The sequence below is a fragment of the Spinacia oleracea genome, chromosome 4 (genome assembly GCF_020520425.1).
Source record: "Spinacia oleracea cultivar Varoflay chromosome 4, BTI_SOV_V1, whole genome shotgun sequence".
Classification (NCBI taxonomy): Eukaryota; Viridiplantae; Streptophyta; class Magnoliopsida; order Caryophyllales; family Amaranthaceae; genus Spinacia; species Spinacia oleracea.
In genome coordinates, this window is record NC_079490.1 from 22,355,761 (window position 1) to 22,381,309 (window position 25,549).

General features: G+C 38.7%; 2 protein-coding genes across 3 annotated transcripts; one reads left to right on the forward strand and one right to left on the reverse strand.

The window, feature by feature from the left end:
• Window positions 1-8,260: 8,260 nt before the first annotated feature.
• Window positions 8,261-12,791, reverse strand: LOC110795688 (putative UDP-glucuronate:xylan alpha-glucuronosyltransferase 5). Its single transcript, XM_022000702.2, has 2 exons — window positions 11,682-12,791; window positions 8,261-9,661 (listed from the first exon to the last, which is right to left on the reverse strand). The coding sequence occupies exons 1-2, from the start codon at window positions 12,496-12,498 to the stop codon at window positions 8,724-8,726; spliced, it is 1,755 nt and encodes a 584-aa protein (XP_021856394.1). The 5' UTR covers window positions 12,499-12,791; the 3' UTR covers window positions 8,261-8,723.
• Window positions 12,792-13,714: 923 nt separating this feature from the next.
• LOC110795696 (uncharacterized) lies at window positions 13,715-23,494 on the forward strand. 2 transcript variants are annotated; one of them, XM_022000710.2, is made up of 7 exons: window positions 13,715-14,054; window positions 17,377-17,576; window positions 20,180-20,581; window positions 20,670-21,321; window positions 21,478-21,677; window positions 21,758-22,002; window positions 22,094-23,494. In XM_022000710.2, the coding sequence occupies exons 3-7, from the start codon at window positions 20,313-20,315 to the stop codon at window positions 22,885-22,887; spliced, it is 2,160 nt and encodes a 719-aa protein (XP_021856402.1). In that variant the 5' UTR covers window positions 13,715-14,054; window positions 17,377-17,576; window positions 20,180-20,312; the 3' UTR covers window positions 22,888-23,494. The 2 variants fall into 2 exon arrangements, with proteins under 2 accessions (XP_021856402.1, XP_021856401.1); XM_022000709.2 differs by lacking the exon at window positions 17,377-17,576.
• The last annotated feature ends 2,055 nt before the right edge of the window (window positions 23,495-25,549 follow it).

The following is a 25,549-nucleotide window of genomic DNA, read 5'->3' on the forward strand; positions in this document are numbered from 1 at the left end:
AATGTCTCCTTCTTCGCGGCGGAATCTAGGATTTTTCTCTTCGAGCCGTGTTTTCGCAAATCTTGATTTTTCCGGGTAAATTAAAGGCAAAATACGTATAGTGGTTAGAGGAGATTTCAAATGAATGAAAGATTGAGAGGTATTGACATCTCATGAATGGAGTTCTGGAAAGAAGAAGAGAGAGAAAAAGAGGGGATAAGGAATAATTAAAAACTTCCGAATTTTTTTTACCTCCTCTGCGTCGCAGAATTACTAATCTGCGACGCAGGTGACTTAAAGAGTCATTTGCGTCGCAGATTAGTAATTCTGCGACGCAAAGGAGGTAATATTTTGCGTCGCATTATTACTAATCTGCGACGCAAATGACTCTGAGAACATTTTAGAGTCATTTGCGTCGCAGATTAATAATTCTGCGACGCAAATGACTAATTTTAAAGCTTAGAACTGTCAATTGCGTCACATGTTTAAATGTGCGAGGCAAATGTGGTGATGCAAATGATTGTTTTTCCACTAGTGGATGCAATAGCTTCCACCCACTTTGTAACATAATCAACGGCAACCATGATGTACCGATTCCCACATGAAGAAGGGAACGGTCCCATAAAATCAATGCCCCATACATCAAATGGCTCAACCTCAAGAAATCCGATATGTGGTAGCTCTTGCCTTTTCGAAAAGTTGCCCGTTTGTTGACATTTGTCACATGCATTGCAAAAGAAACGAGCATCCTTGAATATAGAAGGCCAATAGAAACCACTTTGAAGAGTTCGATGGGCGGTCGGAATAGCACCAAGATGACCACTAGAAGGTAAACTGTGGCAATGCTTAAGAACCCCGTTGGTATCCCAATCCGCCACACACCTACGAAACATGCCGTCGGCACACTTCCGGTACAAGTGTGGATCATCCCAAAAATACCGCTTAGCATCATGGTAGAATCTCTTACGTTGTTGATATGTCAATTCTGGAGGATGGGAGCCACCAACACAATAGTTTGCAAAGTCCGCATACCATGGGGATTGAGTAGACACAAAGAATAGATGATCGTCAGGAAACGAATCATTGATAAGCCCGTCTGTGCTAGATTGAAATTTCAACCGAGAGAGATGATCTGCAACAACATTCTCAGCACCCTTCTTATCCCGAACCTCCAAATCAAACTCCTGAAGAAGAAGAATCCATCAAATAATTCTCGGTTTGGCCTCTTTCTTGGCCAACAAGCACTTCAAAGCGGCATGATCAGTGTGTATAATGACTTTCGAACCAACAAGATACGTCAGAAATTTGTCAAGAGCATAAACAACCGCAAGGAGCTCTTTCTCAGTAGTAGCATAATTCATCTGAGCTCCATCCAAGGTTTTGCTTGCATAATAGATGGCATGCAGCACCTTGTTCTTTCTTTGGCCAAGCACTGCTCCAACAGCATAATCACTCGCATCACACATAATTTCGAACGGCAAATCCCAGTCCGGAGGCTGAATGATTGGAGCAGTTATCAATGTTTTCTTAATCCTGTCAAAAGACTCCAAACAAGCATCAGTGAACTCAAATGGGCATCCTTGAGAAATAATTGAGTGAGGGGTTTCGCAATTTTAGAAAAATCTTTTATGAAACGGCGATAGAAACCCGCATGACCGAGAAAACTCCTCACTCCCTTGACATTCACGGGAGGGGGAAGTTTCTCAATCACCTCAATTTTTGCTCGGTCAACTTGGATGCCACGCTCAGAAATAAGATGACCAAGTACCATTCCTTCATTGACCATAAAGTGGCACTTTTCCCAGTTCAATACCAAATTCACTTCAGAACAACGTTTAAGCACTTTAGAAAGATTATGCAAACATACATCAAAGTCAGAACCATAAACACTAAAATCATCCATAAATACCTCCATGATGTCCTCGATGAAGTCAGAAAAGATGGCCATCATACACCTTTGAAATGTAGCAGGGGCGTTGCACAAACCAAAAGGCATTCTGCGGTATGCAAAAGTTCCATAAGCAAAAGTGAACGTCGTCTTCTTCTGGTCGTCTAGGTGAATGGGAATCTGAAAGAAACCTGAATATCCATCCAAATAACAGATTGTGTTTTGCTAATCTTTCTAGCATCTGGTCAATAAAGGGGAGGGGAAAGTGATCCTTCAAGGTGGTCGTATTCAACATTCTATAATCTATACACATACGCCAACCTGTAACAACACGAGTGGGGATAAGCTCATCTTTATCATTCTTAACGACCGTTGTCCCCCCCTTCTTGGGAACGACTTGCACCGGGCTCACCCATTTAGAATCTGAAATGGGATAGATGATGCCCGCATCAAGTAGTTTCACTACCTCTTTTCTCACCACATCTTGCATATTAAGATTCAAACGACGTTGTGGCTGTATGCGAGGGCGGTGATCTGCTTCCAATTTAATTCTATGCATACAAAAGTCAGGACTAATGCCCTTGAGATCATCAATGCTATACCCGATTGCCTTTTTGTTCATACGGAGCACGGTCAGAAGCTTAGAAAGCTGGCTATCGTCGAGTGCAGCATTAACGATCACAGGAAAATCCTCATTGTCATCAAGAAATGCATATTTAAGGTGGGATGGTAATGGTTTTAGTTCTACCTTCGTTACCTGTGGCTCGGAAATAGAGCAAATAGTTTCCAATACCTCAAAACCGTCGACCTTCTCGGCTTCACTTCCATCTAGATCCGAGATCAAGGAATCAATCTCACAATCTCCTTCTCCTTTCTTGGCCTTCAAGGTGAGAGTCGCCAGCAATAGATCATCATACAACATTCTAGGGATGTTGTCTAAAGAAATCTCTTCTACAATATCAATCCTGCAACAAGTATTCTCAAGCATAGGATACTTCACAGCATTGGTTAGATTAAAAGTAACAGTATCATCACCAACACTCAAAGTAAGAGACCCAGACTTGACATCAATAACAGCACCTGCAGTACATAAGAATGGCCTACCCAAAATTATGGGTATTTGACTATCCTCCTCCATATCTAGTATCACAAAGTCAATAGGAATGTAGAATTTCCCCACCCGGACAGGAACATCCTCCAAAATACCCAAGGGATACTTTATAGAACGATATGCCATTTGCAACGTGATTTGTGTGCATTTTAGTTTTCCCATATTCAACCTATTACAGACAGAAAGGGGCATGACAAACACACTTGCACCTAAATCACACAATGCTTTATCAATGAACAATGCACCTACATGACAGGGGATGGAAAAACTACCCGGATCCTTAAGTTTGGGTGGAGACTTATTTTGCAATATGGCACTACACTCTTCAGTTAGAGCGACTCTCTCCACACCACCATAGTCCATTTTCTTAGTGATCATCTCTTTCAAAAATTGTGCATAAACAGGAACTTGAGATATTAAATCAGTAAAAGGGACCGTTACCTCAAGATTCTTGACCATTGCCAAGAACTTACCAAGTTGTTGATCGACCTTAGTTTTCTGCATCCGGTGAGGGAAAGGCAACTTAGGCACAATAGGGAGACAATCAGAAATCTTCTCTTTCCCCTTATTTGCACCGACATCATCAGCATTATCAACTTCCTGGACTTGAGGCTCTACATCAATTGCTTTCTCTGGTCCATCTGTGTTCTCCTTAGCAAGAGTTGCATCATCAATGGGCATCGGGGGTCCATCATATTTAGTGCCACTTCTAAGAGTGATAGCATTGGCACTTTCTCTATTCTAGGGCGGAGTAGGTTGCCCTGGAAGTGTACCCGGTTGCCTTTGAGATAGAGTGTCAGCAAGTTGAGTAACTTGATTCTCCAACATTCTATTTTGATTCTTCAACTCTTTGATGCTCTCATCATGGTTCTTTTGAGCTATCTCTGCGGTCTTCTGCATATTTGCAATGAGCTTATACAGATCACCCATGTTAGGCTCTGGAGTAGCACTCCTCTGAGGGGGTTGTTGATATCCTTGATGCGGGAGCCTATTAAACCCCGGGGGAGCATTATGGGAGGCTCCTTGTTGAAATGGAGGCCTAAAAACATGTGGCTGAGGTGGATGGAACTATGGTTGCGACCATTGTTGTTGGGGTTGAGGATTCTGAACATTGTTGCCCCGATATGAGAAATTTGGATGATTCCTCCAACCTAGATTAAATGAATTGGAATATGGGTCATTGGGTTGTCTCTGTTGAAAAGCATTCACTTGCTCCATTTGCGTAGTATCTTGCGAACTATAAGAGCACTCATGACCAAAGTGACCTTGGATGCCACATACTTCGCAGTAAGAAGTTGTCACTGGAGCTACACTAGACATAGCATTGATACTCATTGGGGGAGTACCAGACTTAGGAGCCTTCAAAGAATTGATCTTCAGGTTCAAGGCTGCCACTTGTGAGGACAATAGAGCATAAGCATCAACATCCCATTTTCCCTTCTTAGATGTGGATCTGGTGGTGCTGTAATGGTTGGCAGCTAAATTGGCAAGAAAATCATACCCTGCATCCACTTCTTTGTCAAGAAAAACACCCCCAGCAGCAGAATCAACCGTGTTCTTTGTTTCATCTTGCAAACCATGGTAGAAAATCTGAACCAAGAACCATTTTTCAATGTTGTAATGCGGACACGACCGTTGAAAAGCCTTGAATCTATCACAGGCTTCTCGAAGTGATTCACCAGGTTCTTGAGTGAATGTAGTCAGCTTATGCCTTATTTCAGCAGTCTTGGTGGGTGGAAAGAATTCTTCTAGAAAGGCCTGTGAAATAGCACTCCACTCTGTCTCCTTAACATCATTCAACCATGTCTGAGCCTTATCACGAAGGCTAAACCAAACAACATAATTTTCAATTGGTCTTGAGTGACCCCTTGATGCTTGATAGTACCACATAGTTGGTTGAACCTCTGCAAATGGTTGGTGGGTTCCTCAGATTGATGGCCACCATATTGGTTTTGTGAGACCATGGAGATTAGAGCGGGCTTGATCTCAAAGTTGACTGCATCAATAGTTGACATTGTGAGCCCAGTCGGAACACTATTCGAGGAAGGTACCCCATATGATTTCAGGGATTTAGACATCGTGTGACTCGGTGGAGTCTGTGAGTCTTGGGACCCTGACTGCTTCTTCTTTTTCTGTTGCTTTTTTAGTTGACGAAGGGTCTTTCCAAGATCGGGATCGGGAGGAACCAAGGTACCCGTTCTGGCAGACCTGGGCATAAACAACAACGAAAGAAAACACAGTGAGATTTGCCTCAATTGGAACTGAGAGTTCCGATGAGACAATGGAAACAGTTCAAATAATCAAACTAAAACTAATAGAATTTAGTCGTCTCCCCGGCAATGGCGCCAAAACTTGATGAATTAAAAAGTGATACTGCAAGTGCACGGTGTCTGTTGTTAGCAGATACTTAGCAAATACGGGTCGATCCCACAGGGAGACAAGTTCTATTAGTTTTTGCCCAATTATACGAACTATTTCAATAACGAAAGTTGATTTTGAGTGTTAACTAGTAAAACTAAAGCAATAATAAAAATGTGTAATTTATCGATGAATTAAAGGTCTAGGGCGTCTGTTCGGTTCACCATGCTTATACCAATCCAAGAACACAAATCAATTCGACAATGAATAGGCTAGGTCGAGTAATTAAAGTATATGGTAATCCTACGGTCGGGTCTTAACACTTTCAATCCAACATATGCAGTACGGTCGCTAACATAATAAAAATTGACAATTGCACAAAGCCTCTAAGAATATGATCCTTCAATTCTAATTCCTATTAGCTAGATAATCAATCCACGATATTGGCCAATTACATGAATCAACAATTAATAACAAATCAATTGGAATTAATCAAGCATAATCTATAAATTAACAAACTTCAATGCATAACAATCATGGTATAAACATGGCTTCCCTTACTTAGCCCTAGAATGACACTACTCGCTCATGACTAAACTAACGAACATGAAATATGAAATAACAATGAAATTCATAATGCACAATAATAGAAAACAATAATTCAAAGCAAGAAGAATTATGAAAAATACCTCTATATTGATCGATCGAATGGAGTGTACTAGGGATAAATAATATGAAGAGAGAAAAATAAAACTAAGCGTTTAAAAGAATTCTAAGGAAAAAATAACATGAGAGAAATAAATTAATTCCCTCGAGTATTTATATGCTCCCTATTTTATAAAATAAAACAAATAAATAAATAAGAAAATAAAGATAAAAGTCGTCGATGATTGGTCGATGGAGCGATGACGCGGAAGCGAAACCCGAGCACGAGTCGCGCACACGGCAATAGAGATGGCGAGGCATGGGCAGCGAGGGATCTCGTGCACCATCCCTCGCTGGCCCAATGGAATGTAGCAATGTAGAGCAAGGGGCGAGGCAAGGCAACGAGGGAACTAGCGTGCCATCCCTCGGTGGCCGAGTGAAGTGCAGCAAGACAAGGCGACGGAGCAACGAGGCAGCGAGGGATCTCGCGCACCATCCCTCGCTGGCCCAATTGAAGTGATGCAAGGCAGAGCAACGAGGCAACGAGGCAGCGAGGGAGCTAGCGAGCCATCCCTCGCTGGCCTAGTGAAATGCATAGCAGGCTTCCATGAAGCGACGAGGCACGACGATAGATGTAGCGAGCCAACGAGGGATCTTACGAGCCAACGAGAGATCTTGCGAACCAACGAGAGATCTTGCGAGCCAACAAGAGATCTTGCGAGCCAATAAGGGATCTTGCGAGCCAACAAGGGATCTTGCGAGCCAACGAGGGATCTTGCGAGCTATGCACAAGTGATACATCGAGCTAATCATCACCGGAAAGCTAAATTCTCCAATCAAACACTTCGTCTCCGACTCAAACCATCCGGTGATCATTCGATCCACCTCCAAACACTCCGAAAGCACCCAAATGATTGTAAAATCACCTGAAATATCAAAGAAAACACAAACGGAGCGTAATAGAGTACAATAACGATGACTTATGCAATTATGACTCTAAATGCAGCTAAAATGAGACAAATGCCTAGAAATGCAACCTAAATGAGCCTAGAATACCCTATATAAATATGATTCATCATGCGCACAAGGCAGCAAGGCAGCCCGCCAGCATCGCAAGGCCCAGCAAAGCAAAGCGCAAGGACAGGCCCAAGCGAGGCCAGCAGGCTGGCACGCCCACTCGTGGGCTGCAGCGCTGCTGGGCCGAGGCTTCTCCGCGCGCGCCCAGCGCCCCTCGTGGGATGTGCGTGCGTGTGTGCGTTGAGTTCGTGCATACGTCGAATCCTTAAGCAATTAGGATTAGATTAAAGATTAATTTCCTAAAGCTACTAGAGTTAGTTGTTAAATTAAACATTAACTTAATACTTATACTCCGTATTAAGTACTTATAAGCAAATGCCTACCCTATTTCAAAATCCTGGATATGCCACAAATCTTTACCGTTACTATTTGCACCAATATTAAAACAAATGTGATAAAATTTGTAAAAAGGTGAACATATATCTATACTAATATATTAAAAGGCGTTGAGAAAAATGTCTATGTGGCACGTAATACTCTTCCCTTTGCGCCACATCATCAACTCACCAAATGATATGTCATATCATGGACAACTAAAAATCAATACGTACAATGAGGTTCGAACTCCAGACCTAGATTGTGGAGAATAACTCTCATTACCATCTTAACCAACAACCATTTGTGGTTTATCTCTTCACATTAATTTATAAATGAATGTTAACATGAAATTCACAACAACTAAACTTTTATGTGACTTTTTATTTTCTATTGACTATTTTGGAGAAAAAAAAAATTAAAGAATTAGGACAACTATGAATTAACATGATGTCATAAGTCTCATAAGCATCAACTTCAGAAAAGTCTTGCATGACTGCATATGTCTAATTTGGTGTTTGTTAATTTTGAATCACTTATTTCCACTAGAAAACAAATTATACAAATTGTAAGATGATGCAATTGAAAAATTATTTCTCATGATAAATGACTTAGTGTGTTTGTGTAGTTGACGAACTTGATGAATACTTTCACTTAATGGCTTAATGCTATACATGTATCTTATCAAATATTTTGCTCAAAAAAAATCTAAAATTTTAACTATTCAATGTAGCAATCGGGGCATCGCCCGAGCCACACACTAGTATTTAATAAAATATAGATATGAATATATGATAAGCTAAGATAGATATATAATGTAAAACATAAGTAAAGAGCATTGTAAAACGGAAGATGTAAAAGTCATTATGAAATGGAGGTACGTCGTATATGACAACAAATAGTACGTGTTACTTGTCCCTTTTTTCACATTGGATAAAGTTACAAAGTTACTAAGTAAAAACACAAAGAAAAACAAATTAACCAGTAAAACCAACACCACTCGCTAAAACAAACTGCATACCATCCTTAGATACCCTCTTTACCAGATCGTGAGCTGACTTAAACTGATCGCGATGCACTTTGTTGATAGTGCAATTCTTAAAACTCTTGCCGATGTCGAAAATCGCCTCAATTGTCCAATAAAGCTGAATATTAGGTTTACTTGTCCTTTTTATTGTTGGGAGTTTCTATTTACATTTCTTAATTAACAGTGTTCTTTCTACTCCCTCGTGTGAGAGGGCAATTCATATTTGGCTTACAATTGAAGGTTTATATGAAATGTAAGTATTAAAAATCGAAGTATAAATGAAAACAAATACAACTTACAAGTGGAACTACGTTGGTTAATTATTAGGCTACCAAATGATATTGTCTAGGATCCTTAAGCTCAATTTTCCAATGCTCATCAGAAAGATTAGCCATTTGAGCCCTTTCTTTCCTATTACGTACACCTCTATCTTGTTTCCTTGTCATCCCACAATACTTTTGCAAATCCTTTGGCATTTCGTCATACACTCGCCACCACTTGGCGTGTGCATCATCACTCGCAAACACGTGATAATCCTGTCTATCCCAATTACAATCATAATCTCTATAACATAACCACGGCTTTGTCCCTAAGAAATGGACCGTGTATCGATCCCTAGGCACAACTCGGTCCCCTCCACCGCCTTCTTTGTCAAAAAACTTCATAAAATTCAACTTCAGTGTCAGTCTGTGCCACCAGGTCAAGACCTCGTTTAAATACCCCTGGTCTCCCCCGTTGTAAGACTTGAAGGTGTAACGTTTTCTCATAAGGTTGTCAAAGAAACACTTAGATGGTTCTAAGAGCATGATTCCGGAGTTGAAGAGCCACTTATCGTTAGGAGAAGCCGAGAGCTGTGGGTAGTTGAAGAAACGATCAATGTTGGTAAGGACAATGAAATCAGAGTCGATGAAGATGAGTTTGTCATACTCGATTAATTGCCATATCCTTAGCTTGCTATAATTCCATTTGTTATAGGCATCGAACTTGGCATTTGGACTTTTGATTCGATCAATTCTCTTTATCTTCCAACCCGCGGTTTTAAGCCCTAAAATGGAGTGATGAGAAATGGTGTGGTCTGCTAAGAGAATTAGGTCTTTGGTGGTGTTAGTTTGGAGGATGCTTTGAGCTAGAGCTATGGCTCCACAAACGTAGTCTTCGGTCGAGTGAAGGATCGTTACATAGGCTTCTCTTGGTGATCTTGCTGAAATTTGAAGCTCGTGGGGTAATTGGTTTGCGTTAGCTTGCAACTGTCTACTACTACCTGTCCATGTTAATTAATTAACGATAAGTAATTTGATGGATCATATCTTTGAAGGAAAAATAAGCTACTACTTAAGGTTTATTTGGGTAAAATTAGTAAAATATCCACGCCATGTATGTGTGACATTTATATGAGTATTATAATTGCTAAAGTGAATTGAATGATTATATATTTTTGGTATAAATTAATTTATTTTTTTCCATTTAAACAAATTTATCACATTAATATGGGTATAAAAGTATTCCAAAGGGGAGATCAAAAAGTCAAAGATCGCATGTGTTCTCTAATGGGATAAAGATTAGCTATCTATAGCTCTCTAAAACAAAACGAGAAATTGCAGTCTTCTATTGCTTCTCTGAAATAATTTAACGAAAATGATAAAGTTCGCAACATGCGACGACCTTTAAGCCGTGTTACAATGATGACATGACATGCTTATGTGCCATGATTTAAATTAGAAACTATAACCTATTATACATGTTACAAAAAAAGGTAGGAAAATCTTAATATTCTAATTTGTTTCCTTATTTATATCGACTATCTTATTTACACATTTTCATAGTAAAAATATTTCATCGGTAGTAAAAATATTCTGATGACACATAATCTACGTGGCGCCTATATGTACCAATTAAACTACGACACATAAGATTACGACAACTAAATGTTGTCGCAACTTGCGACCTTAAAATGTAATATTAAAACCAACTATGCTAGCTAGTTGAATTTAATCTAAAATGATCTCATTCAAACAATCGTTAACAAAGATTTACAAGTTGGTATGTAGTATGAGTACGGAGTATTATTTTTATTTTTTGTACTCTCTCCGTCTCTTTTTGTTGTTTACGTTTGGAATTTTTCACGCGTTTTAACGTTTAATTAATTTGTATCGAGATTCCTCAATTTTTTTATTACAACAAGATAAATTGCATTTATTTATAATGTTTTCGCTTTTATCAAAATTCAGATATTGGGAAATGAGAAAAATTTAATGTCCAATGGAAAAGTGTGAAAGATTAAATGACCTAATGAATTTAATTGGTTAAAATAATAATTGTACACAAATTTTGATAGAATACTAAGTCATTTATGTGATAATATAAAAGGAAATATAAAGAACATTTTAAAATACCAAAAAAGGAAAACATAAAAAACGAAAAGAGACGGAGGGAGTACCATTTTTCCATTACCAATTTGAACGGAGGATGTACCATGTAAGTTGAATTTGAACATAAAATGAAATTGATTCGCTAAAATGTGACCATAATTTTGTACAAGTAAGCAATTAGAGAACGACTTCAAAGCCAAAAATGAATGTAAGTTGAAATAATAAACATGAATGTTCCTATCTATGATGAAATGAAACCATCTAGTTCTTCATTGTTTTTTTTTGGTGCAAATGAGCCATTAGGGCAATATAAATTACAAATGGAGGACGGGGGGATTTGAACCTGAGACCTATTGTACACAGACCCTCAATCTTAACCAGTAGGCCAATACATCATTGGTATCTAGTTCTTCATTGTGAGACTAATTGAACAAACCGAATTGTAGTATGATGTAGTATGATGTTACATACGTGGTAGAAAATACGTAGTAACATCTACTTATCCGATCCATGGTATAATAATTTAAAAAAATGGTCTTAATCTAATTGTCGAGACCGACTAATGACATACTCCGTACGTACTCCATAGTCCATAGTATAATTCTCATTTTTTATTGTGTCCTTGATTGTAGTGTGATATATTGTTATTTCTTGATTGGACTGATTCGATAAATGTATGAAAATATAGTCCTAGTACGTATTTCTAAAACTACGTACTTCGATATAAATAAATGATCTCTCGCTCTAAAATTCATGGGTGGTTAATCAAGTAGATCTTGTGTTGTTAGAGTATAACATAAGATTTTTAAATAAATTCCTATGCATTGAAAAAGTATGCATGTAATTACCAAAATATAAAACCAAGAGTTCACCTGATCAAAGAGGAGGAAATGTATAATAATCCTTAATTACCTGAATTGCCAGCATGAGGATGAGCAAGGGCACAGCTTCCCACAGGCATCCTAACCAACTCCCTCAACTTCTCTACATTAGGTTTATACACCCAATACTCCCCTCTATGCCATATCAAATCATCACACCTATATAGCTCCAACATCGGCTCGCATTTTGCAACAAACACCGCGTAAACATCCTTCTCTTGGCTACTCTCGACTACTAGATGAGCCGTTGCTAGGCTTATCTGTAGCCTATGCACGTCTCTTATCCCCGCCTTCCTACGATTCCCATTATCGTCGATTTCTTCCCTTTCTTCCACGCATGGCAACCGCGCCACCACCACGTCGAGCCTGGGGTACTCCCCCGGATCTGGCATGGGGATATCCGGGCACCAACCTTTAGGATTCGTCTCATCTATCCACTCTGGGAATAGCTTTTCCCATGTTATATTGGATGAGACAAGCTCAACATTTATGACTACAACCTCTGATACAGTCCCACCTAATTTAAGGTGGGACCGCTCTGAATGTTTGAAGTTGATCAAACCCACCTTAAGGGTTTTGTGACGTGTTAAACGGTCCTCCAAAATGACTTTTAGCCATTTAGGTGGTCGTTCAACCTTTTTTGAGTAAAAGATTGATCCATGGGATTGAGACTGTGCCTGTAGATGGATGACATCAACAAGCTGAGGATTAGGGAAGAACGCGGTACTAAGGAGGAGAAGGATGAAGGTGACAAGGAAGAGAAGAAAGAGAATTAGGGGTCTAGATCGTTTTGATGAAGTGTTGTTGGTGGAAGTAATAGTTTGTTGGCTAAGCTTGGTAAAAGCCATAATTTCAGATGACAATATGGGGTTCCGATCAATTGATCTCTTTGACACGTTTAGGTTAAAATTAGCTTTGTAGCTAACTACTTATACGTCTAGATAGTGAAGGGGATTTGTTTTTGTTTTTATTTTAATTTTGGTGAATGTTGATGGAAGTGCTAATGACCAAATAAAACTAGGAATGGAGTTTTTGTGCATGGCATCACGTCATGTAACTGTAATAGTTGTATTTTTTTTTGGCAATTTTGTAGGTACATTCTGTTATAATTTATGCACGGTACAACTAAAACTATTTTCTTATCTGTAGGTTGTGGGGAAATGAATATAAAAACGACCGACTGACTATACCGTGTAAGATATAACCGGTTGCATGGATGTCCATTATCTCCAAATAATTAATGATCCTTCTCTTGGCTGCTAAACTCGTTCTCGACTACTAGATTATTCGTTAGGCTTAATTGTATCCTCCAACTAATTTTATCATTAAACATACCATAAATCCTTGTCTACGCTAAAACCTATCAAAAATTGATCCTACTCGAAAATTTGACCTTAATACAACAATCTTTGGTTGGTTTAAATTAAGATATTTTCAACCTAAAACCGAATTTAATTAAAACCTAAAAAATATGTAAATTAGTGGATCAAAATTTCAAATGAGTTGGTTTGAGGTCAACCTGGTAGGTCAAATTCACCTGATTTTCACTTATTTTTTCTGAACTTATCTGAAATTATTAGAACTTATCAAAAATTATTTTAGTTATAAATTATACTTGGTCAACCCTTATTTTCCTGAACTTATCTTATCTGAGCTTAATTGAAAGTGAACTTATTTTTCCTGAAATAAGTGGAAATAAGGTGAACAGAACAAATCCTAATATATACATCATTCTGTTTTTATAAAAATTCTTGTACTCATGACAAGAGCTCAAAGTGCACAAATCTAAGGTGAGATGAGGTGAGATAAAAGTAATAATTAAATAAGGATATAAATGTGAAATAATATGACAATGTTAGAAAATATGACCGTCTTTTAGCCCCTACATAAAATCTTAAATACGAACATCTTAAAAAGTTTGTTGCCGAAAGAGCACTAATTTAACAGCCGTAGTGGCAAGGTATTGTTAGCCGGTGGCTCGTAGGTGATACTGATTGGAAATCGTCTCTCTAAGGTCTAAACAGGTTCAAATATGTTGTCAAAAAAAAAAAGGGATTTCAAATGCGCCGTACTCGACTATTTTATTTGAAGTTTTAACAAAATGCCCGTGAACTTTGGGGAAAAAAGGTCAGATAATGGTGATAATTTCCTCAAAAAGTATTTTTCCGCAAAACCCAAAACCCTAAACCCAAGTACCCAACCACTCATCTCTTTCTGCCATTTCTTTCTCCAACTTCAAGTCCAAATTACCACCGTCTGTTTCCGTTTCCGGCACCTGCAACTGCAAACGGGTTCTTCTCTCTCTCCTCTATTTCCTTACTATCTGTCGCGGATCAATTTTTGCTGAGGATTCAGTTTGAAGCTCTGTTCAATCCTGAATTACAACCTTCTGATTGTTTTTAATGTAAGTTAATTTCAGTCTAAATTAACCAGAATTTGGTTCTATGTTTTGATTTTATCCAGCAATTTATTGCTACAGTTCAATTTTTGTTCTTATTGCTTGCTTTTATATGAGTTCATGAGTTTCATTTTGAGCCGTTTTATTCAATTTTTATCACTATTTTGATGTGAACTCGTTTGGAAGCAATTAATCTTTGAATATTGCACATTTTGTTCATTTTCATCAAGAGTAGATTGAATTTATCATGCTGTTATCGGTTTAATTTTGTATTTCTTGCTTTATTGCTTCGGTGGCTCATTTGCGTCGGTGAATATCCAGTTAAAAGTGATGATAACCCAAATTTTGTATTTTGAAATGGATTGAAATTTGATTATTTCGAGAAATGTACTCCCTTCCGCGGGAATTAGTAGTTATGTTGATGATGTAATTGAACTAATAATAATGGGAACTACACCCGGACAAAGGGAGTAGCTCTTGTGTTCTTTTATATTGCGGGAAAAAACTGAAAACTTTTGATGAAAGAAATGCAGAAAGTTCAGACCTTTGATTAAGAGAAACTAAGGAAAGATGCAAACTTGTAGCTCAAGTATTTTTGTGGATTTTCGTGTAGCTGCTGCCCTTACAATTATTTGCCTTAAATACCACAATGCCAATCATTTGTGGTGGCTAACCTAGTATTACAAGTTACCAAACTGACCTTGTACTAAGCCTAATAAGACAGCAACAACATGGCTACAAAGATGACAAATAAAACAAACAAAAGGCCTTAAAATGTAAATTGGGCTTGCTTCATTGGGCTGAACTCTGAACTCCCCTTAATACTCCCCCTCAAGCTGAGTGGTAGGTGAACTTTGCACTCCAAGCTTGCTTAAGAGATCATAATGCTGTTTGGTGTTTAAGACCTTGGTGAGAACATCAGCTGCCTGAGCATGTGAAGGAACAAACTGAGTTACAATTTCTCCATTGTTGATCTTGTCTCTGATGAAATGACAGTCCATCTCTATATGTTTTGTTCTTTCATGAAGAATTGGGTTTGCAGCAATGGCAATGGCAGCACGATTGTCACACTTCATAACAGCAGTTGGTAGCTTTTGGATTCCCATATCTTTCAGCAGAGCTTTTAGCCATGTAAGTTCACAAGCTGTCAGGGCCATGGCTCTGTATTCTGCCTCAGCAGTAGAGCGTGCCACTACTGTTTGTTTCTTGGATTTCCAAGAGATTGGTGAGGAGCCTAGGAGGATACAAAAACCAGTAGTGGATCTTCTTGATGTAGGGCAGCTACCCCAATCACTGTCACAGTATGCTGTTAGTTGTGCAGAAGATGATGATGCTAGCAAGATTCCTTGATTTGCAGTCCCCACAAGATATCTTAGAAGTCTTTTTGCTGCTTGCATATGAACTGTTGTTGGGTGTTGCATGAACTGAGAGAGAGTGTGAACTGTAAATGTGATATCAGGCCTAGTGATTGTGAGATAGATCAGTTTGCCCAATATTCTCTGATATAGTTTTGGATCAGGGAGAGGATCACCCTTTTCTGGACTCAGTTTGAGGTGAACATCCATAGGGAGCTTTAGTGGGGATGAGTTGTTCATGCCAAATTCTTTCAGCAGTTCAGCAGTATATTTCCTTTGAGACACAAAGAAACCATGATCATATCTATCAATCTCTAACCCCAAAAAATAGGTTAGCTCCCCAAGATCTTTCATATGAAAGGACTTTGATAACATCTTTTTAAGACCATTAATCTCCTCCACAGAGTTTCCACATATCATCAAGTCATCAACATAGATCAGAGTGATGGTGATTGTTGTTTCTGTTGACTTTGTAAACAAGCTGTAATCTGCTTTTGATTGAGAATAACCAATGGTGATCAGAGTCTCTGAAAGTTTGCTGAACCACTGTCTAGGAGCTTGTTTGAGACCATACAATGCCTTGATTAGCCTGCATACTTTGTCTGTTGGTTCAGTCTCCCCCTGGTTTACACTTATCCTAGATCCTAGTCCAGTGTACCCCTGTGGCAATTTCATATACACCTCTTCTTGTAAGTCCCCATGCAAAAATGCATTGGTGACATCCATTTGTACTGCAAACCAGTCAAACATTGCAGTCACTGCTATGAGAGCTCTTACAGTTGTCATTTTTGCCACTGGAGCAAAAGTTTCACTGTAATCAATTCCATGAATCTGTTTGTTTCCAAGAACAACAACTCTGGATTTATGCCTTTCAATACTACCATCTTTCTTATGCTTTGTTCTGTATAGCCATTTACATCCAATGACATGTTTTCCAGGTGGCAAGGTTATTATTTTCCAAGTGTCATTTAGTTCAAGAGCATCCAGTTCTGTATTCATAGCATCTACCCAGTGTTTGTGTGCAACAGCATGCTTGAAATGCACAGGATCAGTTGTTCTAATCATTGTGGATAAGAAACAATTGAATTGTTTGGTCAAAGGAAACTGTGTCACAGTTATGACATTTGCAGAAGGTCTGACAGATGGATTAACATAGTTTTCCATCCAAGTGGGTGGTTTTGTTTGTCTGGTGGACCTTCTTAGAGTTGGCTGGTTTAAGGGTTCATTGATTTGGTCTGTTTGTGGCTCTGTGTTTGGGTTAGTGTTTGGATTTGTGTTTTGGGCTGTGTTTTGTTCAAGATCATCAGTGTGGTCATCAGAGTAGTCTATGACATCATCTGAAAAGTTATGTGGATTGGTTATTGGGACAGGAAGAGGTTTCATGTAGGATGTTATACAGTTTTTGTTCAAGGGAAAGATATCTTCATGGAACTTTACATCTCTTGACACAAATTGGGACATGTTCAAGAGATTTAGCAGCCTGTATCCCTTTTGAGTGGCAGGATACCCTATGAAAACACAAGGTACACCTCTTGCTTCAAATTTGTCACCTGTGTGATCTGGGTTTGATGCAAAGCTCAAGCAACCAAAGACTCTTAAGTGATCATATGCTGGGGCACAGTTGTTTAGGACTTCATAAGGAGTTTTGTTTTTCAGAATTGGTGTAGGCAATCTGTTTATCAGGTGTACAGCAGTCAGAGCACATTCACTCCAGTATTTCAATGGCAAGCTAGCTTGAAATCTCAGTGCTCTGCTCACCTCTAAGACATGTCTGTGTTTTCTCTCAACTCTTGCATTTTGTTGGGGTCTGTTGACACAGGAAGTTTGATGAATGATTCCCATCTTTGCAAAGAACAGTTTGCACTCACGATCATCAAACTCTAAGGCATTGTCTGATCTGATTATCTTGATTTTCTTATTGTACTGAGTATTTGCATAATTGCTGAACATCTCAATTGTTTCATATGACTCAGACTTGAGTTTCTGCAAGTACAACCAGGTCATTCTTGAGAAATCATCCACAATTGTCATGAAGTACCTATACTTCCCTCTTGCCTCTACTCTGTAAGGCCCCCATAAGTCAATGTGAATCAATTCAAAAGGTTCTGCAGCATGTGAGTCACTCATGCAGTAGGGTAACTTGGTGAACTTGGACATGGGGCAAGTTATACAGGTATGAGTCTTATCTTTCACATAGGGCTGTACACAAGGAATGTGTCTGAGTTTTGACTTGGGTGCATGTCCCAATCTGTGATGCCAGAGGTCATACAGATCAGTTCTAGAGCTCACATTTGCAATTGTTTTTCTTGTTTCTTCCTTTGAGTGTTTCAAGTAGTACAGACCATGCTTCATCTCACCTTCACCTCTGAGCTTCTTGGTCAGAGAGTCCACAATAGTGCATGTTTTTGGACAAAACAACACATCACAGAGATTGTCTTTTGCCAGCTTATGGATAGACATCAAGTTGTGTTTGAACTGGGGCACATACAATACATTTATCATTTCAAGACCATTAGGAAGAGTGATGTCTCCATAGTGAGTTATCATTGCACTTGCACCAGTTGGCAAATTAATTGTCAGATTAGATGGTGCTTTTCTCACATTTGTCAGCATGTTTAAAGTTCCTGTCATGTGGTCAGATGCACCAGAGTCCATTATCCACTCATCACATCTTGCATTCAAGCAAGTAATCATGCCAGAAAAGGCATTGTCCAGTTCATCATCAGTGTCTGAGTGTTTCATGGCATTGAGTGCTGACACTGCACTTGAGGGTATGAGCTTGAGTAATTTTTCCAACTGCTGACTTGAGAAGACAATTTCATCATCCTTCTCATTCATCCCTTGAGCAGAATTAGCAGATTTCATCCCACTTGAGCTGCTTCCCTTGTTACCAGACCACTTTCCAGTGGACTGACTTCTATTTTCAGTTTTGCCTCCAACTTTCTTGCTGTATTTGTAGTGCCATTTTGGATATCCAACAACAGTCCAACATCTCTCACTACTGTGTCCTTTGATCCCACAAGCAGTGCAGCTACCTGTTCTTTCTATGTTCATTCCACCCTTGATATACATGGCAGATGTGTCACCCTCCAGACCACCATTGTGAACAAGCACATCTCTTTGAGTTTCTTCTTGTTGTATCACAGCACAAGCAGACTCAACAGATGGTAAGGGTGATTGCATTAACAACTGACTTCTTTGTGGACTATAAATGTCATCAAGACCATTTAAGAACTGAAACAGTTTGGCTTCCTCTTTTTGAGTTTCAATAGCTTTCATTACAGCTGATACATCTTGTGCAACAGTTGTGAGCATAGGAAGCATGTTCATTGACTCAATTTCATCCCACAGGCTGCTCATTACAGTATAATATTCATCCAATTTTCTACCATTTTGTTTCAGATTAAACAAGTCTTTGTTTAACTTATATTTTCTAGAGCCATTTGAAAGCATAAACCTTTTTTCTAACTGTTTCCATGCTTCATGAGCATTTTTAATAAACAAGATAGAATTTTTGATAGAATCAGATACATTAGCATGAAGCCAGCAAGTTACCAGATCATTGCAGGTGTCCCATTGAGTTGCATTGACTTCTTCCTCATTGCTTCTTGTCACAGTGCCATTGACAAAACCGAGCTTTCTTTTGGATGAGAGTTGTATCTCAAATGACCTCCTCCATGCTCTGTAGTCAGCTGCACCTTGTAACTTAGTCACACTGATGGAAAGAGGTCGATCAGATGGATGAAGAAACAAAGGATTTTGCATATCTGAGAATGTAAACCTCGAACCCATAGCAACTGTGAATGATTGTTCTCAGATTCACTCACTAACAGCTATAAAGCTGGGACCTTTGAGGTGGTTTTCTACGAAAAACTTCACTCTTGCAATTTTCACACAGATTCTCTGATAATCTGAACTCCTACAGCTCTGATACCATGAAAACTTTTGATGAAAGAAATGCAGAAAGTTCAGACCTTTGATTAAGAGAAACTAAGGAAAGATGCAAACTTGTAGCTCAAGTATTTTTGTGGATTTTCGTGTAGCTGCTGCCCTTACAATCATTTGCCTTAAATACCACAATGCCAATCATTTGTGGTGGCTAACCTAGTATTACAAGTTACCAAACTGACCTTGTACTAAGCCTAATAAGACAGCAACAACATGGCTACAAAGATGACAAATAAAACAAACAAAAGGCCTTAAAATGTAAATTGGGCTTGCTTCATTGGGCTGAACTCTGAACTCCCCTTAATACAGTCTCGCGGGGGTGGATTTGGCACGCAGACGGGCATGTTTGTTAGTTTCTTTATGTTTACCAGAACCTACTTACCAAGTTTAGCTACCGAGAAAAGTTTAGATAGGTTACACTCAGTAAGGTACGTGTCGTTTGAGGGTGCAAAAAAATTGTGTTGCCAATCAAATGTATTAGGAGATTTTCATGGTTTAGGAAATTCGTTTTCAAATTCAACTCCTTGAAACTGCAGTTCATAGAGGAACAGAATCTGTTCTGATTAATTGAGATCGTAATACAGTTTGTACTTTACTGCATAAACTTGGAGTTTTACCTTTTGCCGTGTATGAATTTGTCTAGAATAACTGGATGATCAAGTTTGATAGCCTTGAATTGAACCTTGGAAGAACTAATTCTATGATTGTTCCAAGTCATCTCTGCATCACGCTAAAATTGGTCATCTTTTTACATGTTAGTTGGGTTGTCTTTGTATTTTTTTCTCATCAGAGGCTTTAATTACTAGCTTGGTATTATGCCCCGTGCAGTTAAGCTTTACCAAGGGATTTTGATACTTTGCATATCGAACTTCTTGATGAACATTACACAAGACGAGGCTAAGCATTGATCAAATTATCTTCTCCAAAAATACAACTTATTTCCTCTGGAAGCTAAAAGCAGATGGAAATTGTTGAATCCATCAAAAATATATCAGTGCAAGATCCACCAGAAGGGGAATTTTCATCTGCTAATCTGAAGTGGACCAAGTTTGGTACTGCTGAACACCATGATGATGTAGCTAAAATTCGTTACGATCGGGTTGACGATTTTATATATGGGGAATGTTCTAATGTGGAGTTCCCAACTCGATTTCATATTGAGAGAGGAAGGAAACGAAGGAGAGGGAGCTTAAAGGAGTACAAAAGTGATGAATATTTAGAATATAAGCTGTAAGTACACTATTGTATGCTTTAAAAAGGGAGTTTCAAAGTGATGAATATTTGTATTTGATATGTATTTCTCCTTCCTGAACTGCAGATATTGGTGTTCATTTGGACCCGAAAATTATGGAGAGGGTGGAGACATATTACCTAGTCGGCGATATCGTCTGAATACCCGAAATCGTGCTGCCATACCACAGTCAATGAGAGGTTGTACATGTCATTTTGCAGTGAAGCGATTGTACGAAAGCCCGACACTTGCACTCATCATTTATAATGAGAGGCGACATGTGAACAAGTCTGGCTTTCCCTGTCATGGTCCTCTTGATAGAGATGCCATAGGCCCTGGTGCTAAGAAAGTTCCATATATTGGCACTGAGATTCAGCAACAAACAATGTCCATGATTTACCTTGGCATGCCTGAAGAGAATGTAGTGCAGAAACACCTTGAAGGGATTCAGCGTTACTGTGATGCAGATGCAAAACTTAACAAGATGGCCTCTCAATATGTACAGAAGTTGGGAATGGTTATTAAAAGATCCACTCATGAATTAGACCTGGATGACCAAGCTAGTGTTCGGCTGTGGGTTGAGCGAAATAGAAAGTCTGTGTTCTTCTACCAGGATTCAACTGACGTCGATCCATTTATTTTGGGAATTCAAACTGAGTGGCAAGTGCAACAGATGATACGGTTTGGGCATCGCAGCATCATTGCAGCAGATTCCACCTTTGGGTTAAAGAAGCTCAAAGTAAGTTGATACTATATGCTGTTTTTGAATTTATTTATTTTTTCTTTGTTGAACCCCATTGATTTAATTTTCTTGGACATCTGAGCTTTTTTCCATAGAGAAAACACTAGTTATGCTTTCTCCAGGGTATTAATCTATGCTATTGCTTATATCCAGTACCCTTTGTGCACGCTTCTTGTGTTCGATTCAAGACAGCATGCGCTCCCTGTTGCATGGATCATCACTCCAAGCTTTGCTAAGCCAGATATTTCAAAGTGGATGAAATCCCTAGTTGGTCGAATACGTGCAGTTGATACTGGATGGAAGGTCAGTGGTTTTGTGATAGACGATGCAGCGGCAGAGTTGGAGCCTATAAGGCAGGCTACTTATACTATACATTTTGTTTGGGAAATCTATTCATACTGTTTATTAAACCTACTCTTTACTTTTGTTGCAGGAATATATTTTGTTGTCCTGTGTTGTTTTCTCTTTGGCGTGTCCGTAGAGCATGGCTTAGAAATATAGTGAAAAAATGCAGTAAAATGGAAGTTCGAAGGGAGATTTTTAAATGTCTTGGTGATGTCGTTAACAGCATTTGGAAAGGACTGGATTCTGCAGTTGCTATTGAAAAGTTCATGCAAGATTTCATTGATCAAACGGCATTCATGCAGTATTTCAAAGATTGCTGGTTGCCTAAGATTGGTTTGTTCTGCTTCTACTTCTCTTCTGATTGTAAATATGAAGTTGTAAAACTATTTTCTTAAGCTTACCCTAGGTTTCTTGCTTTTGTTAGAGATGTGGCTGTCAATAATGCGGAGTGTCCCACTTGCAAGCCAGGAAGCTGCTGGTGCTGTTGAAGCCTATCATATCAAATTGAAAAGCAAACTTTATGATGACTCACATCTAGGTGCATTTCAAAGAGTTGATTGGTTAATTCACAATCTTACCGCAGAGTTGCACTCTAGTTACTGGTTGGACCGCTATTCAGATGAACACGACACCTTCAAAGATGTGAAGGAAACATACATAGCTTCAACATCATGGCACCGTGCATTGCAGATCTCTGATACTGCTGTTTGCTTCCGTGAAAATAATGACTTTTTTGCCGAAGTCCAAAGTCAAAAGGATAATAACGTGTCACGTATAGTCTGGAATCCTGGATCAGAATTTGCTTTCTGTGATTGTTCCTGGGCTTTGCAAGGTAACCTCTGCAAACATGTTATCAAGGTCAATATGATGTGCAAAATCCGTCAGGGCTCGGGTTCCATGTCCTTCAATTCATTCCGAGACTTATTAACAATGTTGTTGAGAAAGCCCATGGATGATTCAATCGAAATGGACAAGGCTATGGCATGGACACAACAGATGCTAAATCAAGTACAAAGTCTTGTTGAAATTACTAGTGCAAACGATATTGGCACTGTTGTTAACAGTTTCCCATTGAAATGGGTTTCCAGAAAAACCAGGACTTCTGCTCGGAAACCATCAGCAAACTCAGCTCTTATATCCGGCTCTAATAGTGAGGACAGTAATGATACTGCACAACGGAACCACAGGAAACGAAAGAGACTGTCGAAACTTGGATAAGCTGCGGAGAAATATACTGATGCTGTTTTGAGTTGAAAGCTAGGTTGAAGATTATCATGCCAATTAAAGGTGACAGTTTTACTTCTTCGGTGCACTGTTACATTCAATTTCTATTCTTGATTATTCCATTGGGTTTAGCTGAACTCTATTGAATTGATCTCTAGACCAAAACTAACATTCTTTGAAGTTCAAGTTACAAATAACTCGAGTGAGGCTTGCTTATAAGGTGCAGGTTTTACTCATACCTTAAAGGGGAGTATTTGAAGGTATTAGTCACTTGACTCCTCCATGTATATTCTGAAAATCTGATCATATTCTTGGCTCCACAGGTTTTAGGATTATTTTTGGGACAATCATTTTGTAAGTTATCTCTTTATTGTTTATGTAATTATACTTCAGTATTTAGGAGATTGTTTCATTGTCAGTGGTGTACTGGAACGTCTATAATTTGATAATGCATGAAGACGCGTCTGTAATGTAGGGATCATACATCGTTAAGTCAGCTGTTTATACCATTACAGGAAGGTGTAAAGAGTGACAATACAAGTGTAACTTTATACTACATGCTAGCCAATTTAGAAAATTGTGCACTCTGTTTACTCTTTAATCCAACCTCTCGAACTTTGGCTTCATCAATCAATCCTGTCAAATCTCACTTAGTGGAGAAATTGCCGTCAATGGTGTATCGCAACTAGGGATGCCTACAGGTCCAGGATCCTACCCTAAAATTAGGGTATATGTCGAATTTTTTTTATGACCCTTGGGTACAGGGGTAGGTTGTGAGTCTATGAGGTATTGGGTAGGGTAGGATAAGGGTCCAATGTTTTGGGACCTAGATCATACTCTAACCCCACCCTCATAGATTCTTAACACCTAGACCTGCTTAATTTTTTATTCTGAATATAGAAGTATCAAACACATAATCAACATGAGTATCACAAGGATAATAAATATATAGTTCATAATCCATGACTTTGAAAATTGACAATGATACAAAACAAGTTTTAAACAATTACAAAGTAACGTAGAAGCATTGACGTTGGGTATGAACTTAGTACTCTGTATTTAAAGTGTATCTAGTTTTTGAGCTAGGTCGATGACCTGATGTCCCAAGTTATTACTTGGATTGTAAACTGCTATTTTTATTAAAATAAAGTTTCTTTTTACAAGAGTATTTGTTTACAAAAGATCATGCAATATTGCAACTCCTATCGATCATTCATAGAGACAAATTGGGAATCCCCCTCGAGAGGAGTCCTCCTAATTGTATTTTTTCTTACCCTAAAAAAATAAATTAGAAAAGTGGATAAGTCATTAGTGTTCCAATCATGAGGTTATAGGTTTGAATCTTGTATTTCTAATTTTTGAATAATATATGGATGACATGTGTTGAATTGTAAGAGAGAATGCTACATGACATGGTATACTTTCTTTATATAGATAAAAAATAAAAAATTGTGATTATTATAAATAATCACCATTCACCACAAACAATCAAGAAAATTGTTCACTAGTTCATCTAAAGAAAAAGTAGAACTCGTATTGTTTGCTACTAATCTTGAAAAGTGAATGCTACTCCCTCCGTCCCTTAATACTCGCACCAGTTTGACCGGTGCGTAGTTTAAGATACTTGAATTGACTTATTAATTTAATACTCCCTCCGTCCCAAAATTATTGTCCTACTTTCCTAAACGAGCGTCCCAAAATTATAGTCCTGTTTCTAATTATAGATGTACTAACTTTTCATTTTACCCTTGTTTGGGACCACTAAAAAAAAAAGGAAAACTAATTTAATTTAACAAAAGTCAGAAAAAAAAAAAAAAAAAAAAAGGGCACCATTTGACCCTCATAATTACTCCAACAGCTCTTTTTTACTCTCCCAACCAACTGATTTATTAAAACCACCCACCCACCCCTTGTTTTACCCCATTTTACTCGATCTCTCATTCTCTCATTCTCATTCTCTCACTCATCTTTTTCTCTCTCTGTTCTTCCGAGTAAACCCTCCTCTTTCTCTCTGTTATTCGTAGCTTGAAACCCAAAAATTCCTCTCAGATCTCACTCGTTTTGTGAAAACTCTTCCAAATTTTTCTAAAAAATCAGATCCTCTTTTGTTATTGTGGTATTTGCACGAATTTTTCAAGTATGTATTTCCATGGATTTACTGATTACGGTGATGATAAACCCTATTCTGGGGCTTATGAATGCACCGAACCCGATCATTGTGATCTTGGTTCCTTGTGTGAGGGCGAACATAGCTATTCTCGTGAGTATATTCGATTTAGATGGGGAAGAAATGAGTCTTCTCTATCTGATCCAATGGTGGAGGGTAACAACCCGCCGCCGCCAAAGTCGCCGGAAAAAGGCCCTCTAAATTTTCCAGAAAAAACGCCTCCAAAATCGCCCCCGCATGAAGATTTTGAGGTAAATCAGCCAGATCCAGTTTTTCGGTGTTCCTGATCCAGATCTGGTGGTTCCTAGTGTTCGTGTGGGCGGCGACCCTTGGAATCCCCACGAATCCGATGTGGTTAATGACGGTGAGGAGGATTCTGACACATTATCTGGTGGTGCTGGATCGAGTTGTTGGTGACCAGAGCTAAGTCCTCTCTCTCTTTAATTTCTCTTTCTCTCTTTAATTTTTGATGGAGGAGGATGATTTGCA

What these genes read in the sequence shown, in the direction of transcription:
- LOC110795688 (XM_022000702.2), bottom strand. Translation starts at nt 12,498, where the DNA reads ATGGCTTTTACCAAGCTTAGCCAACAAACTATTACTTCCACCAACAAC. An exon ending in TCCTCATGCTGGCAATTCAG is followed by an intron (nt 9,662 to 11,681) that starts GTAATTAAGGAT and finishes TAACATGGACAG; the next exon opens with GTAGTAGTAGACAGTTGCAA.
- LOC110795696 (XM_022000710.2), top strand. Translation starts at nt 20,313, where the DNA reads ATGGAAATTGTTGAATCCATCAAAAATATATCAGTGCAAGATCCACCA. An exon ending in GAATATTTAGAATATAAGCT is followed by an intron (nt 20,582 to 20,669) that starts GTAAGTACACTA and finishes CCTGAACTGCAG; the next exon opens with ATATTGGTGTTCATTTGGAC. An exon ending in TTGGGTTAAAGAAGCTCAAA is followed by an intron (nt 21,322 to 21,477) that starts GTAAGTTGATAC and finishes GCTTATATCCAG; the next exon opens with TACCCTTTGTGCACGCTTCT.